Raw genomic sequence first — 14,808 nt, 5'->3', positions numbered from 1 at the left:
CAGAGGAGCGGGAGCTCGGCCCCGCTGCCGAGGCCTTTGTTTCCGCGGGCGATCGAGTTAGTGGCAGAGGGACGAAAGGGAATATGCAGATGCGAAGTCTCTCTCCGTGCGGGGCGGGGGCGGTGGTTAATTTATATTCACCTACCTTTCGGGAAGGCTTTGGAGCGACGTAGCTGGAGATGGAAGCCTTAGCATTATTGCTGCCGGTTAGAGAGAAGGATGATTAGAATGCTGTTCCTCAAAACTTGAGACGATTACTTTTCATTCAAGCTGGTAGTTTAACTATCTTCCAGGTTTGGTTACATTCAAGCCTAACTCTAGACACGTGCTGCAGTAGGTGAAAATGGTTCCTACCCTTGTACACGCTGGGATGTATCGCGTTAGCGATATGAATTCAACGCTAAGACGGAGGGATCCTATTGAATTTTAACTAGGATGAACTGGGGAGGCTTGACAGAGAAGGTACTTTTCATTGTTTGCCTACCAAAGTTCATATATTCTTTGAATATATGAAGTTCATATATTCTTCATTATTATCTTACTGTTAGTGAAGTGCTTTTACATCGTATGCAACTTTGCCTCGTTAGAATTGCTGATAGAGTTTTATTGAACTTGGATAAGCCTTAAAGTTCAACTTCTCTCCCTCTGCAACCCCTCCCCCACCCTGGGCTAAATAGCTAGCAATAGAAGGTCTTACACATGGCCCTAGAGGACCTTATGGTATAAAGATAGATAATTGGTTTGTTTGAGAATCCTCAAAAACAAGATTTGGGTTTAATTGTTTGAATAGGAGAGAAAATCTTGGAAGTTAACCGTAATTTTAGTTCCAAAAAGTGTTTTTTCCTCTACCAAAATACCTGCCAGAGAAAAGTCACATTGAAATAAGGTTTTTACCTTACAGAGTTTTAAGGACTAGAGATGCTGTTTCATTATCTCTAATATGTGCACCTGGCACATATTAGGTGTCTGCTTAATGGTAGATGTTATACACAGCCTTTTCTTTTGTTTTTCTCTCTCTTTTTTTTTTTGATGATTAGCCCTGAGCTAACTGCTGCGAATCCTCCTCTTTTTGCTGAGGAAGACTAGCCCTGAGCTAACATCCATGCCCATCTTCCTCTCCTTTATATGTGGGATGCCTATCACCGCATGGCTTGCCAAGCGGTGCCATGTCCACACCCGGGATCCAAACCAGTGAACCTTGGGCCGCTGAGAAGCGGAACGTACAAACTTAAGCGCTGCGCCACTGGGCTGGCCCCTGTACAGGTGTTTCTTAAGTGAACGGCAAAAAGGCAAAGTTGAGAAATAGCATCAACTAAAACAAGCGGAGAGTTAAACATTTGTATCAATTAGGGTTCTTCAACAGAAACAGGCTAAACTAAAAAGAAAGGTATTAGAAACATATGGAGTAGCTAACAAAGTAAGAAAGCCAGTTCTGAAAGACAGGAACTACACAATCCTATTGGATCTCACTAGCAAGAATTGGGAAAGTCTTACCCAGGCAACGTTTTGCAGTGAATGAGCTTCAACACATTTCTGTCACTGCACTTATGATTCAAATTCCTATTGCCCTATCTTAGTTCAGATTTCCTCTCTACTGTTTCACTGTTAGCCAGAAGAGGGCAAGACACCTTGATTAATAGTCCTTTGAAGATACTCCAAAAGGAAACTAAGTTATTACGTGAGAAAACGGAAAGACAGTCAAAAATAACAAATGTCAAGTATTGCCGCCAACAAATAATAGACACTTATTACAAATCCCACCTTCAGGTTTATGATGTAGTAGCAAAGACACATAAAAAGTGATAGCACTTGTTAAAAGGTATTAAGAGCCATCAGATAGGTTAATATGGTGTGAGTTTAGAGGAAGAGAGAACCACCAGATGGGAAAAATAAGGCCATTCAAACTGGCTTAAACAGGAAGCCTATATTGGCCTATGTAACCAAACAAAAGAAAGAACATTGTTTCTAACCTCTTTTTTTTTATCTCAGCTTCTCTCTGCCAGTTGCTTTCTAATACAGTGATGTAACCTGGTACCTCCTGTACGTCATATCATAACAGATGTCCACTGAGAAAGTTTTGTGGATTAGGTGGACCTCAAAAGATGAGTACATTTGGGGTAAGTCACAGTGATGGTGTTAGGGCTTTCCAAGCTAAGGGAGCAGGAGGAGTGTATATAAGGAGAAAGTTATTAAGTTGGCTTTAAATGTAGAGCCACAAAAAGGAACAGTAGGAATATGTTGAAAGTAGATTTAAGTGAATTATGGAGGGTCTTAAATGCTAGTTTTAGTACTTTGTGGACATTCATTCATTTATTCAATAAATATTGAGTACCTCCTATGTGCCAGGCATCATGTTAGGCTCTGGGTATAAAGTAGTAATAAAAAGAGACATGATATCTGCCCTCATGGAATTTACAGTCTAATTGGGAAGGGAAATAAATAAAAATACATAATTTACAAATTGAATAAGAGGGCTGGGGGGCCAGCTCTGTGGCCAAGTGGTTAAGTTCACGCACTCCACTGCGGCGGCCCAGGGTTCGGATCCTGGGCACGGACATGGCACCACTTGTCAGGCCATGTTGAGGCGGCGTCCCACATCCCACAACTAGAAGGACCTGCAACTAAGATATACAACTATGTACTGGGGGGGGGGGGGGGGGGAGGTGTTGGGAAATCAGAAAAAAAAAAAAAGAAAGATGCCTGAAGCTTTACACAACTGTTAAAAAAAAAAAAAAAAGAGGGCTGGGATCGGGGTGGCAGAAGGAGCTGAAAGAGCAGAACATTTTAGATTGGGTAATCAGGGAGTGCCTTTTTGAGGAGATTACAATTAACCTGAGACTTAAATTATGGGAGGCCAGTCATTTGAGGAGTTGGGGAAAAAGAATATTAGGCAAGAGGAGCAGTATTCTTGAAGGCCCTAAAATGGGAAAGAGCTTGGCGTTATTTGAGGGCTACAATAGCTAGCCAAAGGTGAAATGAGGAGTGACTGAAAGGCATAAAATGATTTTAGAGAGGTAGACAGGGGCCAAACCATGCAGGGACTCATAGACCATGGGACGGAGGCTGGATTTTAGTCCAAGTGCAATGGGAAGCCATTGAAGGATTTATACACCAGAATCATGGTTAGGTTTGTACTTATAAAATGACCCTGTAATCGTTATATAGCTGTGTTTATTTTGTGCAGATTCATGAAGCTTTATATTTACATTGTGTGCACTTTTTTTTTTTGAAGGTTTGTCATACTTCAAAAAAAGTTAAACAAAAACCTGGCTTCTGTGTGGATAAAGATTGGGAGGAGAGTTGAGGTTTCTAGTAGTTCAGGCAAGAGGTGATGGTGGCTTGGACTTATGAGGTGGAATAAAGGGGATTGGATGAATTTGAGATATTCTGAAGGTAGGATGGACAACTTGGAGATGGATTGGATGTGGCAGTTAAAGGAGATAGGGAAATGAAGAATGTCCTTCATGTTTCTGGCTTGAGCAATTCAGTGTAATTTATTGAAACAATCATAGCAAATATTTACATAGTCCATACTATGTGCAGGCATAGTTCTAAGTGCTTTACATAGACTAATTCACTTCATCATTGTAATAATATTATGATTGGATATTACTATTTCTCCCTTATTTGCATGTGTGAAGAAGATTGCCCCTGAGCTAACACTGTTGCCAATCTTCCTCTTTCTGCTTGAGGAAGATTGTCATTGAGCTAACATGTGTACCAATCTTCCTCTATTTTATGTGGGGTGCCGCCACAGCATGGCTTGATGAGCAGCATGTATGTCCTCGTCCTGGATCTGAACCTGCTAACCCTGGGCTACTGAAGTGGAGTGTATGAACTTAACCACTACATCACCAGGCTGGCCCCCCACTATTTCTCCCATTTTATAGATGACAAAACTAAAGAAAAGAGCACACAGATGGGGAAAACTGGGAGAAGAAGAGATTTTGGATATATTAGGCAATGAGGAGCTGTTGAAAGTTTTTGAACAGGGGAGAAATATGAATCAAAGTTCTTCAAGATTTTTCTGGTGGCATCTTCTTTACGAAATCCACCTCTGTCTACTGGGAGTTGTATCTGAAACCAGGTTTTTCAAACATTCCCCCCATCCCCTTTATGATATCCTTAATTTGGGTGGGCCATAGAGTTACCCATCAGTGTGGTTAGTAATGTGGTGGTGAAGTTTGGGGAACAGGTCAAGGCTAGCGATAGAGATTCTAGAGTCATCTGGGTAGGAAAGATAATTGAACCAAGGGTTTTGCTAAAGGGATAGTGTAAAGAAAATGTATGAGTATAGAACTGAAAAAAAAAAAAACTCCCTGCTACTCTCTCCCTCAAATACCATCCTGTATCTCTTCTCTTTTCAGCCATACTTTCTTATGGAGTTATCTGTAACTGCTGTTTTCATTTCCTCACCTCCCACTCATCCTCAAGCTTCAGCATGACTTTTGCCTTTCTATCTCTACCGATGTTCTCAGCAATGATATCAAAGACCTTTGTGTTGCTAAATCTTTGGACACTTCAGCCCTTCTTCTCTCTATAGCAACTGATCCTGTTGACCACTCATTCATACATTTATTCATTCAACAAATTTTGGGAAGGGGGTGCTAGGCCTCAGAGGTAGAAGAGTGAACAGATTGGTATAGTTCCTACTTTCATGGAACTCTAAAAACATCCTGAAACATTGTAACTGCTTGCTTTTCCTTCTACCTCTCTGACTACTCTTCTCAGTCCCCTTTGTATTTTGGTTTCCTCAGCTTCTGCCCCAGGGTCTCACTCTCTTCATTCTTTTTTTTTTTTTTCTTTAACTAAATACTTTTTTTTTTTTTTTTTAAGAGCAGTTTTAGGTTCATAACAAAAGTGAGGGGAAAGTAACAGATTTCTAGGTCTGGGTTTCTCAAAGGAAGTTAACGTTTGTGTAAGCACACCTATTACATGCTCGGTGCTTTACCTACTTTATCCCTTTTAAGCTTCACAAGCTGAAAGAGATATATCACTGGATTTATTTCACAGATAAAACTAAAGTTGGGGGGACATTTGGTAACTTTCCCAGTCACATTCAGGGCAGGGATTGGAACGCAGATCTAATGCCATCTTAACCTCTTTTCCTTGCATCACTCTCCTCTAGTACCACTGCCCATGTATAGTCCTGGGCTGGATCACCGTTGTCCACACTACTGAACTGGTGACAAATAAACGGCAAGAAATAGAATATATTGGAATATATGAGGAAGCCATTAGGTGTAAACCTAATTCTGCCTGACTTTGTTTTCCCCAAAGGGCCTGACATGGCCATTGAGCATGTGTTCTATATCTGCTTTAAGCTTTGCTATGTCCCAAAGAACAAATGGCCTTAAGATAAACGTGCAACTCCCCCAACATTGGCGTTTCCTTAAGGATAAGCATCTCTCCATGGCTAGGAACTGATTGCTGCACCCACCTGTGACCACCCAGCTCAAGACAGCAGACCTACTACCCAGACGTGTCCATCAATCGCTGTGCTGACAGACCAGTCTTGTGACTATTATAAAATGGACATTTCTAGCATATGTGTGACGGTATATAACCACACTGTACACCCCCACTTCTTTGTTGCCCTTCCTTCCTTGGAGAAGGAAGGGCCTGGGCTATATGGTCCTCACATTTGGCTCGGAATAAACTCACCCCAGTTTTCATTTATAGATTGGTTATGGATTATTTTTGTCGACACTGGCCAGCGAAATTAGCTGAGTTCTTTCCTTTTTTAAGAAAGGAAAAGGCTATTTCACCTTCTCTGTGTGTAAGCTTTTTAGAGAATTCTGCGAGGAAAAATATCCAGGGAACATCAGCTTAATACATCCCTTTGGAAAGCCACTGAACTGTCTTTTAGACCCGGGTCTCAGGCCTCTTTTTGACCAACCAAGAAAAAACAATCTTCCCACTTCCAACACCACACACAGCACCGCCTTTCTGGTTCTCCCGCGCGCCCGGATGACGTCAGGCGGCGAGGTTCTCTGACGTCAGAGTTTCCTGTCCACCATCTTTGTCCCTGGCAAAGTGGGTTTTGCGCAGTGGCTTAGACCTGGAGGAGTCGTGACGTGCAGGAAACCATTACAACACCGCTCGGGCCGTGCTCCCTGGCTGCTGCCACCACTCCCCTCGTCCTTGCCTCCGGTGAGTTCAAGGCAGCTAACTTTGGGGTGTGTCCTTCATTGATGGGGAGAGAGGGAACCCCGGCTTGGTTTGGAGACGGGCGGAGGAGAGGAAATCCTAGGAGCGTGACCGTTGAGGATGGAGTGAGCCGTCGGGTGTGACCGTTGTGAGGGAGAGGGTTGCAGAAAGGGACGCCACCGCTCTGGCAGGGCGAGGGAACCTTCGGGTGTGGCAGCTGGGAGTTGGGAGGCACTGGGGCTGCAGGTATGTTCCAAGTCGGGGGTAGGAGGGCCAGAGGCCAGGGGTGTGGCCGGTAGAGGCTGGAGGCCGATGGGAGAACCTTCCTCCTTTCCCACTTGGCGTCGTTCATTGAGCGGCTGGGACGTGTCCAGCTGGTAAAAGGGAACAGGGATTCCCCCACAGGTTAGCCCATTGATGGGCAGACCTCACCGGTCTCCCGTAATTTGCGGTTGAGACACCTCTGCCTCCCCTCGTAATGGAGGCACATATCCCTAGAATCTTAGCCACCTGGGCAAAGAAGAGGAATTCCTGACACTTGGGAGAAGGGAAGAGAAACCTGCAAGATTGACCCGATGTGAGAGTCGGGGAAGAGGGTGGGGGTAAATCTTAGCCTGGAATTTTTTCTTTCTGGGCTTAACAGGAATGATCTGGTTTGAGAAATATTGTAGATTAAGCCAGAGGTAAAGAAACTGGAACTTCCTGTTATTTCCCTGTTCTTTGAATCCAAAGAATTTATTCATACTGTTTGTTTTCAGAGCAGTCTTCTATTTGGGGGGCAGGTTTTTATTGAACTCACTTGGCTGCTTCATTATGAAGCAGTATGAATAAAGTGTGGATGCTTTATTAAACTTTGATTTTTGGAAAAGTTTTTTTTTTTAAACGCCAAACACTGCATCATAATGTGGTTTAAAGAAAGTAAAGAAAACGCAATATGTTTAGAAAAGGCAGAATGACGAAGAAGGTGGTCTCAGTGAGGAACAATTTAAATTATTAATTACCTTCCTGGTATACTTCTGTTGCTTAGCCTCAGGGTACACTTACAAAGTAATAATAGAAAGCAGCAGATGAAGGAGATGCAGCTGTACAAGAAAACGTGTAACACGTTCCAATGATGACTCAGCCTGGTGGTAAGGTGAGAACTGTTTGCAGGTGTCTTAAGTTAACCTCCCAAGGAAGCAGGAGGACAGTGTCTTCTGCAGGCTGCCTCACTGAAAGTTGAGTGGTAAAAATTAATATAAAACTAATATTCTGTGAACTAAGAGATTCAAGAAAGTCCAGTTCTTCCCTCTTTTCTTTTTTTTCTTAAACAGATCCAGATTTTAAAATATTACATTTTAGGCAAAGGTTTGAACCAGGCTGAACAAGGAATGAATTAGATAGGACACGTTCTCCTTTCTTCCTTCTTTCCTTCCTTCCGGGCTTAGGTTTTCTAGAGTATATTGGTTATTTCAGTTAAGAAATGGATGTAAAACTTGAGCTGCTTTTACTGTATAACATTAACAAATTACTTTGTAGTCTGTCATAGTTAAAATTACAGGTGTATCTTTTACTTTCTTATGAGCTAAGTGATACCTGAAGATGCTATTTTCTTTGCATTATTATTAAAATATCTGATTAGCACCTCTCACCCTTGTAATAAAGGATTGCTGAAATGACCTTTCTGCTTTATAATTTGGTTAACTCTTTGGCCAGTTTTTTGCTACGAGCACCAAACTCTGTGAAGCTCAACTTTATGTGAAAAGAAGGGATTTAGTGGCCTCACCGACTCTGCTTTAGCTGCCACTTCCCAGAGAGCCATTTGAAATGAAAACCCTATTAATTTTTTCTGGCCTTATTTTCTTTAGAGGGACTGGAAGGAGGGAGAAGTAGAAGGAGAGAAGGGACTATCACAACCTATATTTAGTAGAAACTAGGTTATGTTAAATCTAGATACATAATCCTGTGCAGGGAGGCCTTCTCTGAAGTGAGGTGACATCACACTATGGGCTAGGACAAGTAAGAGTGACTGTGGTAGCTTTGTTGTTTAACAGTGTCTCTAGACCGTACCACAAGTCCTCAGAACAGCCAGGGTGACGTGTCTAGTTTGATCTGGTAGAAAGGTAGTTGGAGGAGCTTGATTTTCGAAACTCTTCAGCAAATACTTGATTTTTTCCCTTGAACTCTATCTTGGCTGCTTTCTTCTTTGGCTTCTAATGCAAGCAGTTTTCACCATCCTATATTTTGGAGAATCTGGCTATGTCCATCTCTGGCAAATGATTAAGTATATAATATTTTAAAAATATATACATATGTAACTTTTTGAGGTGAAATTCACACAGCAAAAAATAAACCATTTTATGGGGCCAACCCAGTGGCATAGCAGTTAAGTTCACATGTTCCCCTTTGGTGGCCTGGGATTCGCTGGTTCGGATCCTGGGTGTGGACCTATGCACCGCTTGTCAAGCCATGCTGTGGCAGGTGTCCCACCTATAAAGTTCAGGAAGATGGGCATGGATGTTAGCTCAGGGCCAGTCTTCCTTAGCAAAAAGAGGAGGATTGGTGGCAGATGTTAGCTCAGGGCTAATCTTCCTCAAAAAAAAAAAAAAAAAATTAACCATTTTAAAGTGAACAGTTCAGTGCCAGTGCCAGTTAGTACATTCACAGTGTTGTGCAACCACCACCTCGTCTCATTTGTTTTTCTTTAACTGATTTTCATTTTTCTTGGATTTTCTTTTGGCTTAAGGCAGGAACTGACTTGATACGATGTTTCTCTGCCAACATGGGTAAGAGATGTAAGAGATATTTCATTAATGTTGTTTACAGCTGTGTGTGTTAAGAATGTTATATGTTTCTCCCTTCTCTTTAAGAGCTGGTGTTTTTAATTTAGGATCTAAGATTACTTGATTCTCTCCCCTTCCCTGAAATTTTGTGGGTGGTTACATTATTCTTTTGTTTGTTTGTTTGAGGAAGATTAACCCTGAGCTAACATCTCCTGCCGATCCTCCTCTTTTGCTGAGGAAGACTGGCCCTGAGCTAACAACAGTGCCCTTTTTCCTCTACTTTGTATGTGGGACGCCTACCACAGCATGGCTTGTGACAAGCAGTGCAAAGGTCCGCACCTGGGATCCTAACCAGCCAACCCCGGGCTGCTGAAGCAGAATGTGTAAACTTAACCACTGTGCCACTGGGCTGGCCCCCATTATTTAATTAAAAACACTTAATGCTCTCAATGAATAGGACAGAAATATATTCCTTGACAATGAAATTTTTTAAGGAAAACAATAAAATGTATGGGTCACTAATAAAGGTAGGGTTTAAGACAAGATTAATTTAATGTTTAACAGATTGTCTTGAAAATTTCTGTTACGAATTTAATGTGTGTATGTGTATGAGCGCTTTAGAAAAAAAGAACAATTTTTGTACTCTTTTTCAAAGAAACTGGGTGAAAAATTCCAAGCAGGTTTTGTTTTTAAATCTCCAGCAAGTTTTAAGTTTTGATGATTCCAAAGAACTTAGAATGGCATAATAACAGTGTGGACAGACCATAATGGCCTTGAGCTATGGCCGCAATGTCTGGCTCTAGTAACCATTTCTGAGTACTGATTTTTCTGTTTGTAAGTTCTTAGATGATAACTTCAGATTTATTCCTGGTCTTTTATGTGAAGGACTCCTTTATTCAATTTGCCCACTTCACGTTTAGTTTGCATTGTGAATGGATTAAATGATTATAACATTCTTTGAATTTTTGCTAGCAAGGCACTATGAAAATATTGCATAAGGCAAGCCTCTGTTAGTTGTAACAAATATTATCAAAACAGAAATTTCTGCATTCCGTAATGGTATTTGTGAGTTCTAGCTCACTTCTTTTAACAAGATAGTTCAGTGAAATTCTGGTACAACCTAAAGCACTATTTTATAAGGATCAGGACTGTAAATAGTAAGTAACTGCATGGAAAGAGAGCAAATGGGTCTAATTTCCCTTGGGTTGTCCAAGTAGCATGTTTTAGAGATCAGATTTGAGTCAAGCTTTTTTTTATTATTTCCTGTTTTTCTGGCTTGTTTTCTTTTTCCTTAATTACATGGATTTGTTTAGTGCTTAGGTCTTTTCTCTCAGATCATTACTGTTGTTTGCCAAATGTATTACCACTCAAGTTTGGCAAATATATTATCACTCATGTTTTTTTGACCTGATGGTGATGAGCAGGTGCGAGGGCATCTCCCCTGAATTTGGTAAGAAGTATTGTTAATGATGGAGGTAAGGAAGAAGATATTCATTTTTGAGTGCAGAAGGAATGTTGTTTAAAAATTTTTTTTAATGTATTTGAAGAAGTCAGATACATTGGACAAAGTCTTAGAGTTTCTCAAATCAGAAACATTGTCTCATTATTTGGGGAGAAATGTGACCAGTCCATGTTGCTTTTGTTTTACTGGTGGAGCCATGTGCCAGTTGGATTAATTCTGGAAACTGGAACAGAAGAGTTAAAGTCGAGGCTGGGATCCGTGTTCTTTTAGGTTTTAACACCAGTTGTGATTCTCTTTTTTACTTAATGTGATTGAACAAATATCTCAGTTTTGTGCTTTGTTTTTAACTGTAAACTGATATTATTTATTCTTTGGGAATACCGTTGGGCTAAGTGTAGATTGTTGGAAATATGAAAATCATAATTTAAAAAAATCCATGTGCATGGATGGATCTTGAGTATATTACGTTAAGAGAAATAAGCCAGACAGAGAAAGACAAACACCGTATGATTTCACGCGTATGTGGAAGATAAACACACACGGACAAAGAGAACAGATTAGTGGTTACCAGGGGGAAGGGGGGTTGGGGTGGGCACAGGGGGTGAAGGGGAGTGCTTAACATGGTGATGGATAAATAATAATGTACAACTGAGATTTCACAATGTTGTAAACTATTATGACCTCAGTAAAAAAAAATAAATAAAAATAAATACAAACAAACAAACAAATCCATGTGTAAGGCATGTAAGGCCTCTCCAGATGTTTGTTGTAAAAGAATATTGTCCTACTTTAGGTTTTTGTTTTTCCTGAAAAAGATTGCTTTTATGGAAAGTTGTGTGTAATGATGACTAGGTTGGCAGAATTATTTTCTCTTTCAACCTTATGCTGCTTCAGAATACATGTTTTGGAGTGACTCCATCTTGAGGCAAGGAAGTAAATCATATTTTCCTGAATGGAAGGTAATGGGGTGATCTTTCAAAACAAATTTTTCCTTACCTTAAATATTTGACTGACCAGCTGAAGGTGTATTTACAGAAAGGTCTAGCTTTAGGTCTTGGAGACTTTGAGGATATAATTGTAGATAAAAATCACAAAGCGATGATAGGTTCGGATTATCACTCGTTCCATTTGGCCTTTGGATTTTGCCCCAAATAGCTCCTCAGGCAAGAGTTACATTCTTGATTGTCTTTGCATCCCTTGACTCCCCAGTGATGGTGGTAAGGAAGAGGATAACTCATTTTTAATTACAGAAATTCTTGCATGTAAGTGTTCTTAAGATTAATTGACTATCTGGCTGGATGTAAATAACTTGGGTAAAGGAATTCTTTTCTCTTGCTTTAGGTGCACATTAAAGATCCAAAACCATGACTGACTCCAAATATTTCACAACCAATAAAAAAGGTAAGTATGAGAACCTGGTCAAAGCTTTGAGATTCTTTAGAAGTTGTGGCATAAGATTATCCAAAGTAGAATGTTGCTGACCTCTTCAGACACACATGTCATGGGCAGTCTCATTGGGCATCTGCTACTTCTAGAGAAACTGTATTGAGTGAATTATTAAAGTATAGGTTTTTAAAGGGAGTGCTGTGATGCCCATTGTTTTGACTTGAAGGTTCTGTTTTAGTGAAAGGAAGGGATCCAGCATTGACCCATTGAAGACTGATAGATCTGAGGAGGGCAAAAGAGGAAGAAGCACTTTTATTCTTTTTTGATTTTTCACTTGGAAATAAATATTTTACAACAAGGAGTACTATTAAAGCAATATGGATATGTAGATAAGTAAAAATGAAAGTTCTCTCCCTCCCTATTCCTGTTCTTGTGGGAAACTGGAGTGTGTATCCTCAGACTTCTTCTATGCATGTAAATGCTTATATTAATACATGTGATTTTTTAAAATTTTGTCTTTAACGGAAAGGGAGTCATGCAAAACAAGGCGTAGAAGCTTGATCTTGGTTTCTAAATATCATTTCCTACTAAAAGGAGTCAGGACTACTTGGAAAAATGACTGATTCCAGGGCTGGATCAGGGGAAGGTACAAGATGAACATGAACATCTTGTGCCAGAAAGCAAAGAAGTGCTCAAAGATGATGGACATGCCAAGGAGAGGCGTGGCCAAGTGTGAGATAATTTGAGAATTTAAACAAGTGATCATGGTAGTGGATTATAACTCCTTGAATAATAAAAACATGTACACATAAATCATAGTAATAATGGATTTAGGCAAGAGATATCAGCGAATGCTGTAACAACCAGCAGGTGAAAGTTTGATGAGGAACAGGTTATTTAAATAATCTCAAAGTATCCTTTCATAAGTTACTTACTAATTATAAAGGAAAAAAATCGTAACTTTACAGTGTTAAAACCTGGTATTTACCACCTTAACCAAATATTCAATGTTAACATTACCAATAATGGGACAAATTAACATCATTTTCCTCTTGATGTGGTGCGCTGAGAAGAACATACCATCGCTGATGAAATATACTAGCCAAACTGCATAACCCCATTGTAATCATGAGGGAACACCATGACAAGCTCAAACTGAGTACATTCTATAAAATAACTGGCCTGTACTTTTAAAAATGTCATTATCTTGGGGCTGGCCCCGTGGCCGAGTGGTTGAGTTCGCTCGCTCCGCTGCAGGCGGCCCAGTGTTTCGTTGGTTCGAATCCTGGGCGCGGACATGGCACTGCTCATCGGGCCACGCTGAGGCGGCGTCCCACATGCCACAACTAGAAGGACCCACAACGAAGAATATACAACTATGTACCGGGGGCTTTGGGGAGAAACAGGAAAAAAAATAAAATCTTTAAAAAAAAAAAAAAAAGTCATTATCTTGAAAGAAAGGCTTAGGAACTGTTTCAGATTAAAGGAGGCTAAAAAAGACATGATGATAGATGTGATGCATGATCCTGAATTGGATGCTGGCCCAAGGGGGATGGGGGTAAAACTGCTATAAAGGGCATTATCAGGACTTTTGAATATGATGTTAGATTAGATGATGATGGTATATCAATGTTAAATTCCCTGATTTTGATCATTGTATTATGGTTATGTAAGATAATTCCTGTTTTTAGGTATTATACACTGACGTATTTAGAGCTAAAGAGACATGTCTGCAGCTTACCGTTAAATGATTCAGGAGAAAAAATGTGTAAATATAGAAAGTGTGATAAAGAAAAAGTGACATAATGTTAACAGTTGGGGAGTCTTGCAACTTTAAGATTAAAATGATTTCAAAAATAAAAAGTAGAACGGCACATTGTAGTGGCCTAGAGTGAGCAAGGAGCTCTAGAAAGTGCAAGCATCTGCCCTGTTCTGTCTTTTGGAATTATGTAAGGGTACCCAAGCTCTTCTGTTATAATACAGAAAACTCCACAGTGAGTTGCTTAATTATGTCAACTACTAGTCAGTGGCCTGCCTGACCTTGCCCTCACATTGGATTTGCCAGTGAGGTTTAAAACAATGCTAATGTCCAGATCCCTCCACCTCCTCCACCCCAAGATATTCTGATTTCATTGGTCTGGAATATGACCTGGGGGTGGGGATTTTTCTTAATGTGTAGCCAAGATTGAGAACTCTTGGTAGCTGCTAGCAATACTTGGTAAATATGATTAAGGGAAGGGGAGGGGGAAAAAAGATAAGAATTTAATAAAGTTGTAGTATATACGAGTTACCTTGCCTCACTTAATGTCCCTCTTTGGCTCTATCCAACTTCTTCCTCCCTATCTTTATTACCTACCCTTCACAAAAACCATTAGCCACTTGTCATTCGTTTTCAGCTTTTTTCTGATTCTCTTATCATTCTGAAATGTATTTATTTCTTCTGTTAACATTTTGGGTGCTTTGATGACCAAGGTATTGTCTATAATGGCATAAAAAGATAATTCTAAAACTCACTTGACTCTTGGAACCTTCTTTTGTAATAGGTCCTTGTAACCTTTTTTTATTCAGGGATTTGTAAAAGTTTGAGACTTACAGATGGAATCATGGCTGGGTAAATACCACATTTTAAAAAATGGATAGACTATGTTCCTTTTACTTCCTGCAACGCCCACCAGAGCTGCACTGGAACATATTCTTTAAGTTTATGCTGTTGAAATTGGAATAATTTCAGTTACATCCTGTTTTGATTCTTCAGCTCCTGCTGCTACTCAGCAATTCAGACTTGCTGAAACCCTGCTGCTTATCCTTTACTGTTCCCAAAAGTAAATGATGGGAACCCTAACAGCTGGATTTGGCAGCAGAGGATGTGGTGAAGAGGAGAATGACTTAAAGATCATTCTTTAAAGGGCCCAGCTTTTCTGGCTCTGCTATTTATGCGGCTGTCGATTAAATAAAACAGTGATTTTTATAACATTAATTGGTTGCCTTGTTGGCAATGGATATTGATGTAACAAGCTTTTTTAGTGCTCAACATCTGTATTTCTTATC

The 14,808-nt window shown here is 40.2% G+C and overlaps 1 protein-coding gene across 20 annotated transcripts in view; it reads left to right on the top strand.

Annotated features, from left to right (window-relative positions):
* Positions 1-14,808, top strand: part of AP2B1 (adaptor related protein complex 2 subunit beta 1) — a 118,796-nt gene that overhangs the window by 320 nt on the left and 103,668 nt on the right. For 2 of the 20 annotated variants that reach the window (XM_070227625.1, XM_070227618.1), the window contains exons 2-4: positions 1,990-2,117; positions 5,940-6,153; positions 11,716-11,775. In XM_070227625.1, the coding sequence (XP_070083726.1) occupies positions 11,739-11,775 (37 nt within the window). In that variant the 5' untranslated portion in view covers positions 1,990-2,117; positions 5,940-6,153; positions 11,716-11,738. Of the gene's footprint in view, positions 1-59; positions 463-1,989; positions 2,118-5,128; positions 6,728-8,875; positions 8,916-11,715; positions 11,776-14,808 lie in introns of those variants that run through there. The other 18 variants (XM_070227617.1, XM_070227624.1, XM_023653002.2 and 15 more) reach the window with 16 other exon arrangements.

Source organism: Equus caballus, chromosome 11, assembly GCF_041296265.1.
Source record: "Equus caballus isolate H_3958 breed thoroughbred chromosome 11, TB-T2T, whole genome shotgun sequence".
NCBI classification, from domain to species: domain Eukaryota; kingdom Metazoa; phylum Chordata; class Mammalia; order Perissodactyla; family Equidae; genus Equus; species Equus caballus.
The sequence above is the reverse complement of the archived record's forward strand: the minus strand, read 5'-3'. Positions and strand labels throughout refer to the sequence as shown.